General features: G+C 39.7%; 3 protein-coding genes across 6 annotated transcripts; 1 reads left to right on the top strand and 2 right to left on the bottom strand.

Annotated features, from left to right (window-relative positions):
- Positions 1–833: 833 nt before the first annotated feature.
- Positions 834–7,224, bottom strand: cdc42se2 (CDC42 small effector 2). The gene is made up of 5 exons (XM_079667306.1): positions 7,088–7,224; positions 4,890–5,129; positions 2,582–2,683; positions 2,412–2,490; positions 834–1,511 (listed from the first exon to the last, which is right to left on the bottom strand). The coding sequence occupies exons 2-4, from the start codon at positions 4,941–4,943 to the stop codon at positions 2,416–2,418; spliced, it is 231 nt and encodes a 76-aa protein (XP_079523432.1). The 5' UTR covers positions 4,944–5,129; positions 7,088–7,224; the 3' UTR covers positions 834–1,511; positions 2,412–2,415.
- Positions 7,178–9,460, top strand: nip7 (NIP7 nucleolar pre-rRNA processing protein). Its single transcript, XM_079667305.1, has 5 exons — positions 7,178–7,338; positions 7,460–7,546; positions 7,631–7,769; positions 8,297–8,437; positions 9,077–9,460. Exons 1-5 carry the CDS (start codon positions 7,283–7,285, stop codon positions 9,194–9,196), a joined length of 543 nt encoding a protein of 180 aa, XP_079523431.1. The 5' UTR covers positions 7,178–7,282; the 3' UTR covers positions 9,197–9,460.
- Positions 9,461–9,519: 59 nt separating this feature from the next.
- Positions 9,520–17,945, bottom strand: LOC307030705 (telomeric repeat-binding factor 2-like). 4 transcript variants are annotated; one of them, XM_079667304.1, is made up of 12 exons: positions 17,914–17,945; positions 15,872–15,967; positions 15,060–15,196; positions 14,878–14,964; positions 12,784–12,921; positions 12,476–12,603; positions 11,352–11,972; positions 10,848–10,997; positions 10,614–10,751; positions 10,333–10,415; positions 9,931–9,980; positions 9,520–9,815 (listed from the first exon to the last, which is right to left on the bottom strand). In XM_079667304.1, exons 3-12 carry the CDS (start codon positions 15,129–15,131, stop codon positions 9,657–9,659), a joined length of 1,626 nt encoding a protein of 541 aa, XP_079523430.1. In that variant the 5' UTR covers positions 15,132–15,196; positions 15,872–15,967; positions 17,914–17,945; the 3' UTR covers positions 9,520–9,656. The 4 variants fall into 4 exon arrangements, with proteins under 4 accessions (XP_079523430.1, XP_079523427.1, XP_079523428.1 ...); XM_079667301.1 differs by lacking the exon at positions 17,914–17,945 and adding an exon at positions 17,492–17,890; XM_079667302.1 differs by lacking the exon at positions 17,914–17,945 and adding an exon at positions 17,492–17,890 and having other exon boundaries at positions 10,848–10,961.
- Positions 17,946–18,812: the final 867 nt, after the last annotated feature.

The raw sequence follows: 18,812 nt of genomic DNA, 5'->3' as shown, positions 1-18,812 counted from the left end.
CGTCACATTTGACCTTTTCATTAAGAATGACAGGAGGCAGTGATGAGCAGCAGGAGGGGCCATGATTTAATGTTCACCCTGCATCTGGTCCATCACTATTGGCAAAGATATTATCAAGGTATTTTCAATCAAGCCAGGTTATGAAATGTTGACTACATGGTGAAAATACTGAGGGATCAAAATGTACCAGCCATTCAATAAAAAGGAAAAATATGAACTGGCAACCAGCGTAATCAGGCAATAGCTGCACTTATTTACTTTCCCCTAAGAGAGGAATCCTTTAAAGAAAATGACACCTCCTTGAAAAAGGAGGTATAACTTTGTGTAATTTTAAATGCTTTTGACAAAATATTTGTTAACATCACATGAAAACATTTTTTAACACTGAAGCAACTTCATCACGAACACTGCTACAAAGGCGGGTCGCGTTAGATTGAGTGACATTTAGTAGCACGTGTCAGATTTGAAGAGATCTGGCATTTGAATTGAAGAAACAAGAAAGTATTAGGACCTCTGGAGGGACAAGATAATGACAGAATTAACTTATTATGTTATAATCAAGAGAAATACAAAAAAAAGACAGAAATATATATGGAGTGGGTAAATCACAGGTTTGGGGAATACTGATATCTGCATCAAACTGACCCACATTTGTAGCCGTGTTTGCATTTGGTCACTTCTGAGTTGAATTCTTGGTCTACTGTTGATACATAAGCATTGAAAAGAAAAAATACATAGAAAAATATGAATCTAAGAATCACTAAGCTAAGCATTTGCAGCTTCAAGCTCCGAAACGAAACCAGTTAAACAAATAATGAACATGACTTCAGAAGGCAGATTATATGAAGTTCATCGTTTATTAAAATTCTATATGGTTCAATCTAAATGAGTATAAAAAAAACAGTTGAAATCAATGCGAAATTCCTAAGCAAGTGTGAGTGTACAATGTTTGATCCAGTGTACTCTACTCATTTCAAGTTTATTACAAGACAGCAATCTTAACCCCTGAAAGCAACTCAGAGAATCAGGAGTACTTCTCAGAACAAAACAATGAACATATAGCTTTTTGCCTTGCTACCTCTACCTGTCCTTTGATAAACCTCTGAGAACAAAGAAGGAAACTGAATGTCCTAAATCTCCAGCGTGGCCCAGCCACCATGAGGTCCGTTTACAAATCAGATAATAAATACAGGCATCCAAATGGGCTACAACAGAAAATATTTTTGAAAATATTTTCCTCATGCATACACACAAGCATACGTCTGATTGAGACTATGAGCTTTCTAAACCCTCTTATCTATTCTGAACAGTTATTCTTTACAGTGCAACAGTATGGCAGCAAATGGATAGCAGTGCTTTCATTAAAAAAAGGAATGGAAAATAAAAATATATACAACATTATGGAAAAGCAGTAGTTTCATCTTTTGGTCCTGCGTCCTTTACAGACAGAACTGCTTTTTGAAAATGCTTCCTTATATCAACAACAGTAGTTTCCACAAGACTGTGAAGGGCTGTGAAGGGAGAAGAGTGAAACATGTTAGGCTGTGAGGTGCTAATGATAGGAGGAGCGAATCACACCAGTTTACCATTTAATACGAGGCCGTTTGGACAGACTTTAGGTGAATTCTCTTTGGAGAGTGAACAGGATAATGATTAAAAGTGAAAGGGACCATGGCAACCTCCAGTGGGAGTTTCTAAACAAGGCAGGGGTGCAACACTAACAGCTGCCTGAGGCCAGGAGAAAGGAATGCTACTGCCCTAATCAGGCCAGTGTTGGAAAGCTAAAACTTACAAATAAAGACTGTAGAAATGAAGAAATGATTCTGCTGTGTCATTGTTAATTACAAGGACAATGGAAGTGGTTATCTGTACATGAGAGCTAATCAGGAGGAACAAGGACATCCAGTCCTTCATGAAGGCAGGGCGAAATTCCCCGAATAAAAAAAGACCATGTATAGAACAGTTCAAATATGTGCTGGGAGGCATATCACCAGTTTCCTTTTAAAGACATAAGACAAGCCTGCTGCTGTGTGTAAGCATGATTTACCATAAAAAGCCTGGGTCAAGTCAGTGACTTTTAGTTGAAATAGTCAACTGGGAAGTCTTTAAACTTAAAAAACGGGTGTCTTAATCAAAAACGCGTTAAACCTAGAGGCTAAAAACTAAACCCATATATTTGATAACACTTGTTTGATCTGGATTAAATCATCAAAGGCAGAGGATATACCCGCTTTCTTGGGAAATGAACATGCCGCGTGTTGCTTGCATTGTTAAATCTGCAGGTGTTCACATTATCCCTCAAAACAAACTTAACATGTCATCAAAAATATGTATTTGCACTCTGGTGTGTCTTTTGTGTAGTGAAAGTTATGTGGCTGCATACCAGTTTCTCAGAGTAAAGGATCTCTCACCTTGTTACAACTGAGAGCCTTCGGATCCTCCGTGCACGTAGCCGCCTTTAGACTTCATCTGGGCCTGGACAAGGTCCACCTGCAAACATCAAGGTGTGAATGTTACTTATCTCTGTTGGCTTCACTCTGTTAATCAAATGTTCTGTGGAGGTGATGGTAAGAAATCATACCGATGACAATCCCAGGCCCATGTCCCCCGAGCCTACGTGTGTGGTGTGAACAAAGTTTGTTGGCTCGCCGATCATGGAGCGATCGATCCGTCGTCGCCGTTTCTGAAAATGAACGACATAAATATTAACTTTTTAGAAATCTATGTTTAGTCGTCTAGCATGCATACATTTGTGTCCACTAATCGAACAGCCGAGTTGATTTGACAGATGTTTGAAACTGAGTCACTCCAGAGAGAATCACGCAGAAGCACCACATGTTCTCTGGTGTTTACCAGAGGTGTGGTCATACGTCTGTTTAATTCAGGGGGTTTTCAAAGTGTGGGAAGGTGAGCCTCCCCTCAGAGAACATAAGAACAGCCGTGCCCCCCCTCCCAGTTATTATTGCTATTATTATTATTGTTGTTGTTGTTGTTATAATGCAGGGGTATTATGATCCAGTGGAATGCCCCTCACCGGCTGGCCTAGTTAAATCAAAGTGGTTATTTTCTTTTGGCTGGGCAGTGTAGTTTTACACATCGTCTTATTTGACTTTCTCAGGACTTAAAACTGTTTTTTGGGGTCAGACCCCCACAAAGAAAAAAATATATTTACACACGTAAGGTCATCATCTTAACAGTTTGTTATGCTCATCGAGTCATCCGTGAGCAGAGCATCAAGTTGGCATGTCTATAACAGCTGAATGTGGCGATTACAATCTTGTTCAGCAAAACGCCTCACAAACTGATTAAGATCTACAGCTTTAGTGCGTTTTGATTCGATGCTGAGTACAGCCAAACTTCACAGTCTCTTCTCTGTCATTGTAGACCGCAAATACCTCATTCCTTCCGTCTACTTGGTGTCCGAATGCGCCGTCCCGTTCAAATTAAATCGCCGCTAATCACATTTCCTCACTCGCGCCGGGGCCGGGGGAGGGGTTACAAGGCTCGCGTCTTGTGCTGCATTCACTTGCACTCGGACATTAGGGATTTTCTCTGATAAATGTCCGATGAGCCACAACCTTTATTTCAAAACAAAGCTGACGTCTCCTCTTTCACTTTAGCTAACTTCATTAAAAATCGATCCATGTTGCCGCTCGCATAAAGTTAGCTGAAGTTAACCAGCTAGATTTCACTGTTTCTCGTTGTTTTTTTCTCACGCTGCGCCTCCCCTGAAGCTCCCTGGCGCGCCTCACACTTTGAAAACCGCTGGTTTAAGTAATGCTCAATAAAAAAAGAACAGTAAAAAAAGTCAGTATCGTCTCATGCAGCTCACTGATCCAGTAATGAGTGACCGGACAGTGACTAACACATACATTTATAACTAGTTGAGCTTGTTCCAGAGGTAGATCAAATAGTTAAGTGTGTTAGGTCTAACTCTTGTGTGTGTTGCTCCGCTCACCGCTCCGTCACAGCGGGCGGAGCTGCAGGATTTCTGCTTCACAGATGTTGCATACCGCTATTTTACTGTCTTTTTCAGACACCTTAAAATACTGCCAGACCGGTGAAGCCATTTTGGCGAGCTTGTTTTGCACTGATCGATCGGCAGAGAGTGAATATCGGCCGATGTCGATCGGAGCATCCCTAGTAAAAAAGGACATGTTTCCACTGCATGTCATGGCTCCACTCAACTCACTATTTTTTATATCCATTTGAAAAAGCTGTGGATGGTACATGCCTGGTACTTTTTTTAACTACCACTTTGTCAAGTTTCAGGTATAGTCAAAAATACTATAGACCACTGACTGGCAGGGAGCTCTAAGTCTTACCACCATTTAATACATTCAAAGCTATATTACTTTTCAGTGAGGGTTGAGAAGAGGCAAACATCTGCCTAAAGAAAGAGTGTGCTCATTCCTCTCCTGTACACATTTGTATTCATAAGCAGGTTAATATACCTGTGCTGAAAGAAGACAATCATGATCCCTGTTACCGTATCTGTTAGCAAACACACTGGCAGACTACAGTGAGGCACAACGAGTGGCTGTCACTATGGCAAAGCTTATTTAATTTGTCATTCTCACGTCAGAAAGCAGGATGTGGTGAGCTGGAGGCCCAAATCTCTTTTAAAAGACGATGTCATATTTCAGGCATGACCCAACCACACATTTTAAGGAACTTGATCTCGGTATGGGGAGTATTTACTTCTCAAATCTTCATTAACATGGAAAACATACTGGCCAGTACACTGAAAACACCATATACTGCTCTATTTATTCACCTATATTACTTTGAAACAGCATTTCATAGACGTTTTCCACAAGGTCAGCAATGCCTCTACATTAAAGATTGAGTAAATCAATGTATCTTCCAAGTTCCACGTTCGTACTCACAGGCTGTGGCTGCTCTGCAATGCAGCAGCTGAAGCAAACCCAGAACTCAGTCATTCTGAGGCCGACGAAGAAGCCGCAGCAGTTTCCTCTCTCTGCTCAGACGTCTCTGTGCGCCTGTCTTCCTGTTCAGTGTTACCAGAGGCAGACACACGCCGGAAACTGATGACAGACAGACCACTGGCTTCTCTGGGGCAAACCGTTGGCACGAGAAATGTCCTCCCAACAAAGGGCAGCACGCTCCTGTTTAGGAAAGAACACATCTGTTATTTTATTATTGAGCTTCTAAGAAATATTTGTCATTTTTTTCACGGTTATACATAATGTGACTTCTTTGTTTCTCTTCTCAAGCAGTTAGTGATTTGTGAAAGCTACTTTGGTTTTGGATACAGGTCTAATGTTCTAAGTGAAAGTAGTGGTAAACCACCTGATAACAATAATAAGGTCGTCAATTTTGAGGCGTGACATGCGATTAGAGGGGCTTTCTCTTCTGGGGGAAACACAGATAATCAGGTCAAATCTAAAAGCAGCTCGCTCTATTAGAGAAATATGCATTATTTCATATTTGCATTTAATTTTACAAACATTTACTATATATATACATTGCATGTATTCTGACTCTCACATGGTGTAATAGGTTGGACAACATGAAACATAATTTACAATCTTTTAATAGAAGGAATTGGGTCGTACGTTTCCATGTGGGATGCCGAGCCGACACCTACTTAGAAAACGGATTGAAGTGATCGATGTTTAACCTTTCTTTGCGTTTGTAGTCTTGCGTAAACAATAAAGTGTTTGCATACAACCTTGTGCTTACATAGCCTCTGATCAGCCCTTAATGTAGTTGTCATCATGCCGTCTATAGCACTGTAGCTTTGATACAGCATTCATTTTAATTAATATTTCCCTGGAGAGGAATTAATACAGAGACTTTTTCCATTAATAGGGCATAAAAGAAAATGAAGAAAAGAAAATCTTGGGCATCAAATGACTGAAATTGCATGTTGTTAATACCAACAAAGTTATGTTGTGTATTACACATCACAGGTGAGAAACAGTTGCATCCTAGGTTCACCGTAGACAACTAAAGATCAATTAAGTTTAATGTAAGGCTGAAACTGCTTAACATTATTTTCATTGTTTTTTTAATCCGTCTATTATTTAGTTGATTCATCTTCTTTCCATTTGATGTCTGTCAGAAATGTTTATCAGTGTTTCCCAAAGCCCAATATGACATCCTCAAGTCTTCTTTAGTCCACAACTCCTTACTGGCACAGAGAACCAAACATCTGAACATTTCAAAAGCTACAATCTGAGAATCCAGACTTTGTTTCTTTCAAAAAAAAATACAAAATATATAGCTGACAACTAATCCACGAATCTTGGCAGCTGTACTTTAAGGCTGTCCCACATCTTAGTTCTTTATAAATGAACAATTTCAATTGTTTTATGTATGACTGAACTGAAGCATTATCAGATACTTCGAGAAATGTCCTCTTAGTGGAAACAATCGTTTAGCCTGGTATAACTTTACTTGGCAGCATCTGAAAAACAAGATCAGGGATTTATATCGGCTATTATTGCTGCCAGAGAGGAGGATCAAATTATCCGCCAAGTGCAAAGAGCTCGCTGACAAAGTAGATTTCCTTATTTGTAGCCAACTCTGGCTGACATTACACATTGCTGACATTGCGCTGTTACTGTCCATTGCAGGTACATTGTTGCATCAGGTTGACTGGTGAGTTTATAAGCCTGTGTTTTGGATCACAAACACGTACATTTAAAACAAATTAACGTTATGTAACTTTGCACCGCTGCGGCAAAGACTCTGCTCTTCAAACCGCGGGTCCGAAAAAAAATCACGACCGGGCGAGACTCAATAAAGAGACTTGTGACATCCCATTGTTTCAGAATGGATTTGAATGTGAAACGCTTAAGTGGAACAGGGTCGTTTCCCGAAGCGAACCAGCGTTAGCATTGTCAGCTGCTAACACAGTTAGCTCACCAATAGCAGCAGGTCCGTGTTTTTTTCCACTGACAGCTAGCTAACCAGGCTAACCGACCCCGATTTCGAAGGTGTGACTTCAATGTTTAACAAAAACGAAATGTAAAACCAATTAGTGTTCAAGTAGCGGTTTTCCAGCTGTATAATTATAGCGTAAATAACAGTTTTTATGAATGTATGTGAATAAACTTACCAGATGGCAACCGGTTTGTAGGAGTAAAAGCGAACGATCGACTGAAAGCTAAAGAAAAAAAACAACCAGGAACTACCTCCCTGATGACGTCAACCAACTTCCGGTGTAACTACTGACGACTTCCGTGCTTACCCACGTTTTTCTCACAGAAGATACAAGTATTCGTGGATAAAGGTTGCTTTAAAAATATTCAGTATGAGGCCACTTACAGAAGAAGAGACGAAAGTTATGTTTGAGAAGCTGTCAAAATAGTAAGTTGACCAAGAGGGCGGTTTTACCTGCTTATTAGAACTCCTATTATACTAAAAATGGTAGCATCCGTGTTAGCCTGCGTGTGTTTTGTAGTAAGCCATGTCTTTTCTCCCACAACAGCATCGGAGACAACATTAAACTTCTAGTTGACCGACCTGACGGTTCCTACTGTTTCAGACTACACAATGAGCGTGTGTACTATATGAGGTAATCTACGATATATTACGTTTCATGTTCTGCTATATCCTGAAGTCATTCTGAAATTCATATACCCTCGTGTTTTGTCCACAGTGAGAAAATTCTTAAGTTGGCCACAAACATTTCCCGGGATAAGCTCGTTTCAGTGGGAACATGTTTTGGAAAGTTCACAAAGTCCATTAAATTCCGCCTGCACATCACAGCTCTGGATTTCCTGGCGCCCTATGCAAAGGTGAATGGGTTTCCATTTTTCTTATTTGTATCTTGCCCTACATCGTTTGCATTTCCTCCTCTCTCATAAGACCTTGTGAATTAAATTTGGATTAAGAGGTGCAGTAAGGAGAAATTAAAGCCATGCAAATGTTTAGTGAAGTGGTGCATCCTTTTCAGTAGTGCATACATTTGCATAAATGTCAAATACATTTATAGGAAGAGCAGTGGATTAACTGAGGCCAACCTGATGGTCCAGCTGCAGTTCTCATACTTACTCTCATTTGACACTTGTAAACACCATGTCACACTAGTTACTGTCATACTGAACTTCTCTAAAACATACCTCTGTCCTGTGTCAAACAAATATAGGAAGTCACTTGCCCGGTTAAATTCATAGTAGAGTGGTAAATGCAGGTTAATCTAACAGTTCGTTATTTAATACTGTTTGATAATCTCTAATTTAGTTTGGAAATGTATTGTGTACCTGCATATCTTTTTCTAAAGAATTTAATATATAACTTTAAGCTTCTTGTCATGTCTTTTAAGTTCAAGGTATGGGTGAAACCTGGACAGGAACAGTCTTTTCTCTACGGGAACCATGTGCTGAAATCCGGGCTTGGCAGAATCACAGAGAACACGATGCAGTACCAGGGAGTCGTGGTCTACTCCATGACGGATGTGCCCCTGGTAAGATTTGTTACTGTGGTGCACACGGGAGTTCTGTCAGAAATCAATATCTTTTGGACCTCACCCCTTTTTTCTATTTTAACACTTTTTAGAACATGGTTTAATTAACCAGAATGACCAATCCTTCAGGAAACAAGAACGCTCAAAGTTGACACATATATATTGGAATCGATAAGATTGACCTACCCACTATATTCTCTGAGTTGTGCTCTTGCTAGAATGCTAAGGCACAACCAATAACATCATCACTTATTTCACAAATGAATGAACACTTGACCCCGTGCATCTGGTCTTTGTGCATACATGTGTCACCTGTATTCTAATGCTTGGTTGATTAGAAAAAATACAATTGATATAGGATGAGGTCATTTAGTGATTATTCTCTCGCAGAAAGCCATTTACAGTATTGAGGGCTTATAGCTGGGGCCACTTGTGCTGAAAATTCACATTGCAAACCACTGCAATATCAAAGGTGCTGCCATCAGTTTAATGTCTTCCCCTCAACGCCTCAATCCTGAATCTTATATTAGCAAACATACTAAATGTTCAGAATACATATTTGTTAGAGCAGCTCAACATCATACGACAGACTTTGCCATTGTTCAAAGAGAGGATTTCCTAACCGTCTTTATTTCTCAGGGTTTTGGAGTGGCAGCCAAAACTACCCAGGAGTGTCGGCGAGTGGATCCCATGTCCATCGTAGTGTTCCACCAGGCCGACGTAGGAGAGTTCATCAGGAATGAAGACACGTTAACATAAAGAAGCAACAGCTGAACTGTCAAAGGCCCTTTTTCTTTGTCATTTTACACCCAGTCACCGCTACCAATATTCTCCCCAAGAATATGTTTTCTTAACTGAGTGGTTGGATATTAAGGCCTGGTTCAGGGGCACTTTAATAGCCGATGTCTCAACTCCTCCATATTTCAAACGCAGCCTACGGACTGACATGAAAACCCTCTATCCACAGAATTAGCGGAAATATAGAATGTGTTTTCTTTCAAATAAATCCATAACATATTTGTATTCATTTGTCTTGTTGAGTGTGCGACTGTATAGAGGCCTGCAGTGAAAATGCGTATCAGTCACCATTGCAGTTTTTTATTTTAAAATACGAAAAGCAATCTTAAATTAAAATCTGAACATTTATTGAACTACAAACTCATGAATTCTATAACCGTATCTTTAAACATGATTCCATTCTGGAGACAGGATTACATACTCAAACCATTTTTAAGTTCTTCATTGTTCTCCATCGGTCCTTCAGGTTGACATTTGACCTTTCTTTGAAGGAGTAATGCGATCTTATCTTACTCCAGTTGCCTTCTCCAAATTTTTTGACCCCATCTCTTAACATTTGCGTCTCCTTTTCATTCCACTTCTGCAACACAACAGGAACACAGTTACTCAGCTTTCTTTTATTTTTTAAATGATAATGCAATCCAGTCTGCTTGCCTTGGTGCTTTTATGACCTGACCGTGTATTGTTATGCTCACCGTCTTTCTGTGGCTTGGAAGTGTCCGATTTAAGCTTTGATTCTTCGATCCTTTAGGGGGAAGCAAAAACAAATTACTGCATGAACAGGATTGTTCACAATTTACAATTTTAAGTAGAAGCAGATAGAATCGGAGGGGTGAAACCCCTCTTTAATGGTCACACATGCAGAGCACACACAGTGAAATTTGGCCTCTGCATTTAACCCATCCTAGTAGTAGGAGCAGTGGGCAGCGCAGAGGGGGTTGTCCGGTGCCTTGCTCAAGGGCACCACGGCAGGGCCCATGAGGTGAACTGGGACCTCTCCAAGTAGCAGTCCACACTCCATATTTGATGTCCGTTCGGGGACTTGAACTGGCGCCCCTACTAACTGACCCACTGCCGGATATTTGCTCAAATGTTACCTTTGTTCTTTTTGGCGCTGAAATATGTCTCTTCATCGCTCCATGTATCCCTACTCTCCTTTGCGTTAGTGTACAGCACTTTCCTGTAAACAAGAGCAGAGTTTCTTACCTCTGGTCATTTAACAGCTTGGAAAAACATAAAGGCCACACCTTAAGAAAACAAACACCTTTCACTTATAAATGTGCACCTTTTTGTGCGGTAGCATGTATTACCAGAATGTATTCACAACAGGTGAGTGAATGTATTCATAGGTTGAGCCTCTGCTGTACTATTTACTTACCATTTTGAGTGTGTCGGACCTTTTTCCCGAGCAGAGTCCTTGTTAGGAGTAGAGCTTTTCTGAGGGACAGGGTGAGTAGGGTACAGTTCTGGTGAGCTGTCCAATGAAGAATCTCGGATACAGATTTCCTCTGGAACCCTGCATAGTTACGTGAAAGTTAATCGAATCGTCATCCATTGAGACAAATAAATTAAGTGACATCAAATAACGACAAATGAGCACATTTCAACTTGCCTGCGGAGAAGAATTGTGGCCTCTTTTGTTAGAGGTCTCCGCACTGGGGCTTTGCAGGGAGCGGGCGACTCCTGTGGTTCCTTATTACTGTCTGATGATAACCGTTCTGACTTTCTGCATGATGAGAGTTCAGACTCAGTCAAGAAATATCTAGAAAAAGAGGGACTTTCAATCATGCTTTGCATTGTCCATCATATTCTATAACTTTGCAATGTCCTTGACCGTTTTAAACAACACGTGTGTACTTCTCATGTGTTCTCACTGACACTTAAAAACGTACACACACTGAGCAAAGTACGACAACTATTTAAGCAACTATTTATTATTGACATGTTTACACATATTTCTCAAAAAGCAATAAATGTAAAACCATTGCAATGAATATCTGCTGCGGTCTCACATTTGATTAAGCCCCACCTTGACTCGATTTGAAAATGAGACATCAAGATTCTGTGATTTCCTTTTAAACAAATCATTTCTAAAAACTAAATATGATTAACATACCTGCTGCAGATGTTGCTTTCTCGTCTGCGTAGCTTCCGCACAGGTGGGCTATCCTCACCAACCGTTACCACGCTCTGCTCTGCTGATTTATCGGGTGCAGCCGGGCGCTGTGGAGGCTCCTCTGTTCTGACTTCTGTCTCCACTTCCTGTGAAGCCGGGCGCTGAGGAGGCTCCTCTGTTCTGACTTCTGTCTCCACTTCCTGTGAAGCCGGTGAGCTGACCTGGCTGTCCGGCTCCACCACCAGTCGTGCCACAGTCCAAAGAGGCTTGTTTCTCGGCACTGAGGGTGTCTTTGAGAGCCATTCTGCCTGTGCTTTAGGAACAACATGTGTTTGAAGTGTTTGGTCTGTTGGGGAAGCCTCCATGGGGCTGCCCGAATCTCCCTGAAATATCCCGTCCTGCTCCGGGTCCTGATTGGTCTCCTGTTCTGGAGAGGGTGAGAGGCACAGGGAAAGATCATTTCTTGCCAGCTGTTCTTCCTCCACTTCTTCTTCTTCTTCCTCCTCCTCCTCTTCTTCTTCTTCTTCTTCCTCCAGCTGAGCAAATGTTTTGTCATCTGAACATGTAGACAACGCCTTGAAGGCTGCCTCCAGTCTGGTCCTCTGGAGTATTGTCTGTTTACTGTTAAATGAAACAGAGACAAGAAACAGAGAGTGAACAGGGTATCTAGAATAAAAAGGGCACATTAGCTTGGAATGGGAAAGGTTCTTAAAGTATAGTGGAAACATCATTCTGTCCTTGTACACACAACAGCTGTAATGAACGCTACACATATTACAACCAAACACAACTTGGATCGGGTACGCAAAGTAATAATATATGGTTGTATGGGTCTGATCATCTTTGTATTGTTTCGGTTGTTCTTGTTTTCTTTGAGCATCAGGAAAAGCGCTATAAAAATCCCATGTATTATTATTACTCTTATTGAATGAGGCAAGTATGTCTAATAATTAGGGGATCTCAATGTATGTTATCCCTTCAAATACTGGACGAGAACTGATTTAGTGACGCGTGTCTCTCTTAGAGGTGGGCTTATTTGACAGAGAGATGAGGATTTGTCATCTGAACACTTGGCAGTAATGTTGAGCTTGTTTGAAATGAACACTGAGTGAATGAGAGCCTACCCTGGAGTAAAATGGACGCTGTGTATTTGTGGAGCAGAGGATGGGCCTGCTGCTTCTCGCTCATCAGGTCGAGCTGCCTTCGCTACTTGATCTCTGAGCCTTTTCTCTTCAATAATCCGTGTTGCAGCCTGATAAACAAAACATCATTATACACACACATTGACTTTACCAACAAATTGTATTGACTAAACCATTTCATTATTTGCTGTTATACTCATGAGAATGTTTTCAAAGACTAATCAAAAAAACCTTTTAATCTTTTGACATTCAATCATTAGTGGCCATTGTGCTAATTGCATGTCACCTACCCTGAGGAGAAAGGGAACGTCGCTGAAGAGACTCTGGCAGTAGTCAAACATCTCCTCCCTAAAACTCTGGAAGTCGATGTGCTCGATGACTTCATGCGTTCTGCTCTTCTGATTGATCAGCCGAGTGAATATAGCTTTCTATAGAACACAGCGACGTTAAAGAAAGCGAACCACATAGCATACACAGAAAGATTGCTCAAAGTCATTACAGACCAAATGATGTATAGTTTCAGTATGAACATGCAACTAGAAATGAATGTAATGTAATAATGGAAGTTATGGCTCGACATTGTACACTATATAAACATCTTTATTTCTTTGTTCGAAAAGGAGAATTACCACAAAAGAATTATTAATAAGAATATATTATCTATATGTAATAATAACCTGATTACATTTGACATTTCTCATTGTTGGTATTGCATACATCATCAACAATTAAGCAAACAACTCGCTTTAAGTGTTGTGTGTGGATTTATTTGCATCTCATTTAGAAAGATGTCATTTAGGAGAAAAGACTGTTGATTTAGGGCTGCACGATATATCGTGTCATGACGATAATCGCGATATGCGCATGCGCGATATTCACATCGCGTGGACGTGCGATTTTTTTGGGTTAGGTAATTTACTCAAACGTCATGTTACAATTATTTTGCTGCTTGCTACAAAAGGAAAACTTGCGCGGCTCTCATGTCAGGGGTACTTGAGTGAGTGACATCATGCAGGCTGTGCATGCACAGCAACCCACCAATCACATCTCCAAAGCAAACGGACGGTGATTAAAGGTCAAAACACTGAATAAAGTCGCTTCATGTGTTTCTCCAGGGCAGTTCTGCGCTGCTAACCGAGCTAGCTCAGCTTGTTGCTCTGATAACTTAAGATCCAGACGTCCGTGACTAAAATCCTTCATCCGGTTAAATATAGTTAAAAAAATACCAATTGTATAGAATTAAAGTTCTAGAAAGGATGGTTTGAGGGGGAAAAAACAGTATTTTCTTCAATTCCTGTATTTTTCATATCGCAATATATATCGCAGGGGGAGAAAAAATCGCAATGTCAGTTTTTTCCAATATCGTGCAGCCCTATGTTGATTAATCTTCCATTCTTTTGGTAGCGCCTCAGATCACTATACCTGCAAGTCTCCACACTTTCCAAAAACAGATAATGTAGGTACATGTGTTGACAGACACACAGCTAAAGACTAAACAGAAGACATGAATTACCCTCTATGGAGGTGTGTAACTCTACGTAATCAAGTACGTAAACAAGTACGTAATCAAGTACGTAATCAAGTACGTAACCAAGTACGTAATCAAGTACGTAACCAAGTACGTAACACGTAAACAAGTACGTAACCAAGTACGTAACACGTAAACAAGTACGTAACCAAGTACGTAAACAAGTACGTAACCAAGTACGTAACACGTAAACAAGTACGTAACCAAGTACGTAACACGTAAACAAGTACGTAACCAAGTACGTAAACAAGTACGTAACCAAGTACGTAACCAAGTACGTAACACGTAAACAAGTACGTAACCAAGTACGTAACACGTAAACAAGTACGTAACCAAGTACGTAAACAAGTACGTAACCAAGTACGTAAACAAGTACGTAACCAAGTACGTAACACGTAAACAAGTACGTAACCAAGTACGTAACACGTAAACAAGTACGTAACCAAGTACGTAAACAAGTACGTAATCAAGTACGTAACCAAGTACGTAATCAAGTACGTAACCAAGTACGTAACACGTAAACAAGTACGTAACCAAGTACGTAAACAAGTACGTAACCAAGTACGTAAACAAGTATGTAACCAAGTCAATTGCTCTTTGGAACTTTAAAAACAAATCCAACTTGGGCATCCTTTGAAAACCCTGTGACATTGAAAGTGTTGTAAATCCCCCTTGCCTTTATTGGTCTTGTGGGAGGCGGGGCTTAGCCTCCACCTACCAGGCCACACCTGATCCCACTTAAGGCCAAAAGATGCAGGGGGATTTACAACAGAAAGAGAGGACTATACTGCTGATTTGACTCCAACACAATTATGATATTATTCAGTAAACATGCCATTCTATTTCATTTACTAACCTTGCCCACCCTTGGTTTAGGAAAGTGTTTGTTGAGCATCTTCTTTGCCTTGTCAAACTCATCGTTTTTAATAAACAAGCTCACAATCTAATAAAAAAACAAAAACAAACAGGTGGTTAAATCAAATCAGACTACACCGCCTAAAGAAAGTCATATTATCATAACAAAAGAAACCCACTTACCATCTCTTTAAGTGAAGCGCTTGCATGATCGAAATCCTTCTCTGGCAGTGGTGTACAGCAGTCCTTCGCCATACTCTCCAGCACCTTTAAGGCCGATTCCAGAGGAGATACTGACGGGTCCTTATCAAATACCACCTCTGTAGACAAAGGCAAACATGTAGTCACTGCTGTGGAGGCACAGACAGCCCAGGAGCCCTGCCCTTTTGTTTTAGACAGGGCAGATGTGTGAAGATCCTTTCAAAAGGTTCATCTTCACCCAAGGCTCCTGGACCTGATGGCACCGTGTTCACCAGGACGGAGCTAATATCCATGGAGGATCTTTACTCCCAGCGGCTCAGGAAGAAAAGCCCACAGGATTATCAAAGACCCCCATCACCCCAGCCACAAACTCTTCTGTCTCCTGCTGTCTGGCTCAGCGACAGTTTCATCCCACAGGCCATAAGAATATTGAACACCTGAGCTTACTGTTGTTTTTTTATGTCTTAAATTGCATGGTTGAGAAACCTGCGATCTACGTTTTTCAAACATTACATAATTACACCGTAGCTTTGTATATGTCATGACGATAAAACATTTGAATCGCGTTTTAGTCACAATATAATAGTTGTATTACAGATTTAGGTAAAAACCTTGAATATGAGGCTGATCAGACAATGTCAAACAACATTTAGTTGAACTATTGCAGAACAATGTATTGCTGTCGGGGTTGTACCTAGATGATATACTTCGTTACTACTAAATGAAATGAAGCAACACACATTTGTTGACAAAGTTAATGTTACGTTGATGATATGCAACAAAGACGAACTCACCAAGATTTTCCCCTTCATTTATCCGGGCGAGAAAGTGCAATACTCGTATCTTTGTTGGCGTGACATCGGAAGAGTAAACAGGACGGGTCAAGATACCTGTAACAAGATGATAAACATTTAATTCCCCTAAAATAATATACATTCAGATAGAAAGTAGGGCTGCTCGATTATGGCAAAAATCATAATCTCGATTATTTGGGTCAATAATTGATATCACGATTATTCAAAACGATTATCCATTTACTTTGAGAACATCCATTTATTGAAAGAAAAATGTGAACAGTATGTTTTTAACAGTTGATTTCCCTGAACTTTATGTATAATTCAACTGAAAAACCAATAAAAAACATGTTTAAAAAATAATAATGTAAAAAAAGACAAAAATCGTTTTATTTCGATTATGTTGTTTTCAGAATCGTTGCAAGCCAAAATCGTAATTGCGATTGAAATACGATTAATTGAGCAGCCCTAATAGAAAGTAAATATTCCGAACCGGATTGCATGTAATTAAAAGGCCACCTGGGGGATAGAGGGGGAAATGTGACATTTGATATGCTGGTAACTCTGGGATAATGGTATGAATGTGTTGGAGCTATACATTGATTTACGTTATCTGAAAATTCAACATTTGTAGCTGTTTTTGTTTATATTAAATTAATAATAATTTATTGTATCATTTTATTTGATTAAAGTAATTCTTTATGCTTACATTTTGAAGGTGGTTTTGGTTACTGGGAGATGAAGGCGACTGGTGATTATGTACTGGAGACAGGTGGTGGTGGGATTGGCCCACCAGAAGGAGCAACGGTTTTTTTTGTACCAGGGAAAACACAAGAGTGGTGAAACTATTGTTTGTTGGATTATTGGAATTACATGAAATAAATACAGAAAGTCGACTTTTCATGCCTGCCTGGACTTTGAGTATTTTCCTTGGTGAGATTCTCTTACTGGTGCACCAGAGTCAGTTTATTTTTAGTTAAATTCTCTGTTGTATTTCTTTATTATATGAAGCCGCTACAGAATGTATTTACATATATTTATTTAAGATAAGATTGACCTTTAATAAGCAACGTAGAGAGATTCACGTGTCAAGGCAGCAACAGAATAAAAAGAAACACAACATTTAAAAGTAAAATACAAAATAAGAAATAAAAGAAGATGGGCAAACATAGATGTGTAGATATCTGTAGACTTACACATTCCCAAAGTTCCCTTTATTGTTATTCTCCAAATCCAATAACAAACAATATGCTTCATTGAAAGTGACATCCAAACAATTGCTTGTTTAAAAATAGCATGTGATAATCGGTTTGTTGTGAAAAGGCAAGACCTATACACCTCTGCACCACCTCTTCTCAGAGCTTCATTTATGGGACTTTTTGTGACTCTTTCTGAATGGATGAGCTAACTGCAAGATAATAATGCAATCTATACGTTACGCACATTCAAATGTCACCACTTAACACTTGTGTCTTTGGGCAATACCTTTAAAGCACAATAAACACTGTAAATACTCTAAATAAAAAAAGTGAGTTAACTACAAACTTGGTCGGACACATTAAGCTGGCTAATAGTTTGGCGGGTAAGAAACTAAACACTGTTGAGCAGTTTGTTACTTACCGTCAAGTATAGCTACAATCCCGCAGAAGTCCTCGTATTTCTTGGTTTTAAACAGCTCTATTGCAAGGACTGAATAGTAGTCGACTATCCAGTGGTTTACAAACGCTTCCATATCAGTTTGGCTATTAGTCGCCATATCCACAACATGTAAAAGCAACAACAGAGGTCTGTGGTAAACGACGCCTTCGTGAAAGCGAGGCAAACCGATTGTGCGTATGTATACCCTGAGTTTAGTTTTTCAGGCAGCGAGTCATCTTAGTCGGTCCCACCAGTAACTGTTATCCTTCAAAAGCAGTAAATATACTCAAGGTGTTAACATGTAATTGAAATATAGCCCTTTAGGATCTGTCAAATTCAAATGAAACCATAGACTGTAGCATGAAACAGATGACATTTGATCAGGGCTTTGAAAATGTTTCTACCTGAAAGTCTTCATCCAGGAAAAAATATCCCACTCTACCTACTTCTTCTTCTTCTCTCGATTTTTTGGCGGATTGCAAACAACTTTAAGGTGCATACCGCCATCTACTGTACAATAGTGTGTATCACCATATCATCCTATCACCACTTGTGGAATTATACCACTGTGTTTACGTTGTTTTAAATTCGTCCAATCAATCCTGTTTCACTCAAATACTTAAGAATGGCCTTCCTGGTAGCTCTTATCCCCTCACCTTCTGTTCCCAGTATCCCCATCAGGGCCGGTTCCACTCCCTTCCTGCCTCTCTGTCCCTGTCTCTTCGTTTTTCCCTCTCTGTGTTGTACATGTTGCAGTATGAATATGATGTGTTCCACATTTTCTTTCACTCCACACACCTATTGGCAGATCTAACGCCTGCTGCTACCTACTGGACTGCAGCAAGGATGACGAGACTGTCTTTTTTATTTTAACAAATTAACAAAACAGCGTTGCTTTTGGATACTTTTTTTTAGGATTTAGGTTTTTTAAATGTATTATTGAATTTGCCTAATGTTAGTGAACATTATATAAGCAACTTTTAATTTTTTTAATCATGTGTTATGTCCAGAGAGATTTTTTCTACCATAATGGGGATTCGATCCCAAGTCTCTCAGAGACCTAGATATGGTGTGCCTGCACTGAGCTATAGAACAGCTTGAGCAGACCGGATTGATTTGAAATCATTAGATCACATCCCAATTTACAAAACAAAATTGTATTTGTTATTTTAATTCATTAATTTGTTCAAATTGTATATACAAATTATTTTTAAAAGCAATGTATTTCATTCTTTCTTTACTACTTAATTTTTTTGTGTGTCTTTGATATTAAATATCTTTATATATATTTTCCAAGTTAATT

The sequence above is a fragment of the Notothenia rossii genome (assembly GCF_949606895.1).
Source record: "Notothenia rossii genome assembly, chromosome: 2".
NCBI classification, from domain to species: domain Eukaryota; kingdom Metazoa; phylum Chordata; class Actinopteri; order Perciformes; family Nototheniidae; genus Notothenia; species Notothenia rossii.
This window is presented reverse-complemented; position numbering and strand designations above follow the sequence as displayed.

Excerpts from the sequence above, each read along its gene's own strand:
- cdc42se2 (XM_079667306.1), bottom strand. The coding sequence starts at position 4,943 with ATGACTGAGTTCTGGGTTTGCTTCAGCTGCTGCATTGCAGAGCAGCCA. Across the intron at positions 2,684-4,889 it reads TTGCAGAGCAGCCACAGCCT|AAACGGCGACGACGGATCGA; the intron begins GTGAGTACGAAC and ends GTTCATTTTCAG. Across the intron at positions 2,491-2,581 it reads TGGGCCTGGGATTGTCATCG|GTGGACCTTGTCCAGGCCCA; the intron begins GTATGATTTCTT and ends TGATGTTTGCAG.
- nip7 (XM_079667305.1), top strand. The coding sequence starts at position 7,283 with ATGAGGCCACTTACAGAAGAAGAGACGAAAGTTATGTTTGAGAAGCTG. Across the intron at positions 7,339-7,459 it reads TTTGAGAAGCTGTCAAAATA|CATCGGAGACAACATTAAAC; the intron begins GTAAGTTGACCA and ends CTCCCACAACAG. Across the intron at positions 7,547-7,630 it reads GAGCGTGTGTACTATATGAG|TGAGAAAATTCTTAAGTTGG; the intron begins GTAATCTACGAT and ends TTTTGTCCACAG.
- LOC307030705 (XM_079667301.1), bottom strand. The coding sequence starts at position 17,627 with ATGGCGACTAATAGCCAAACTGATATGGAAGCGTTTGTAAACCACTGG. Across the intron at positions 15,968-17,491 it reads GATTGTAGCTATACTTGACG|GTATCTTGACCCGTCCTGTT; the intron begins GTAAGTAACAAA and ends ATCTTGTTACAG. Across the intron at positions 9,816-9,930 it reads TTCCAAGCCACAGAAAGACG|AAGTGGAATGAAAAGGAGAC; the intron begins GTGAGCATAACA and ends GTTGTGTTGCAG.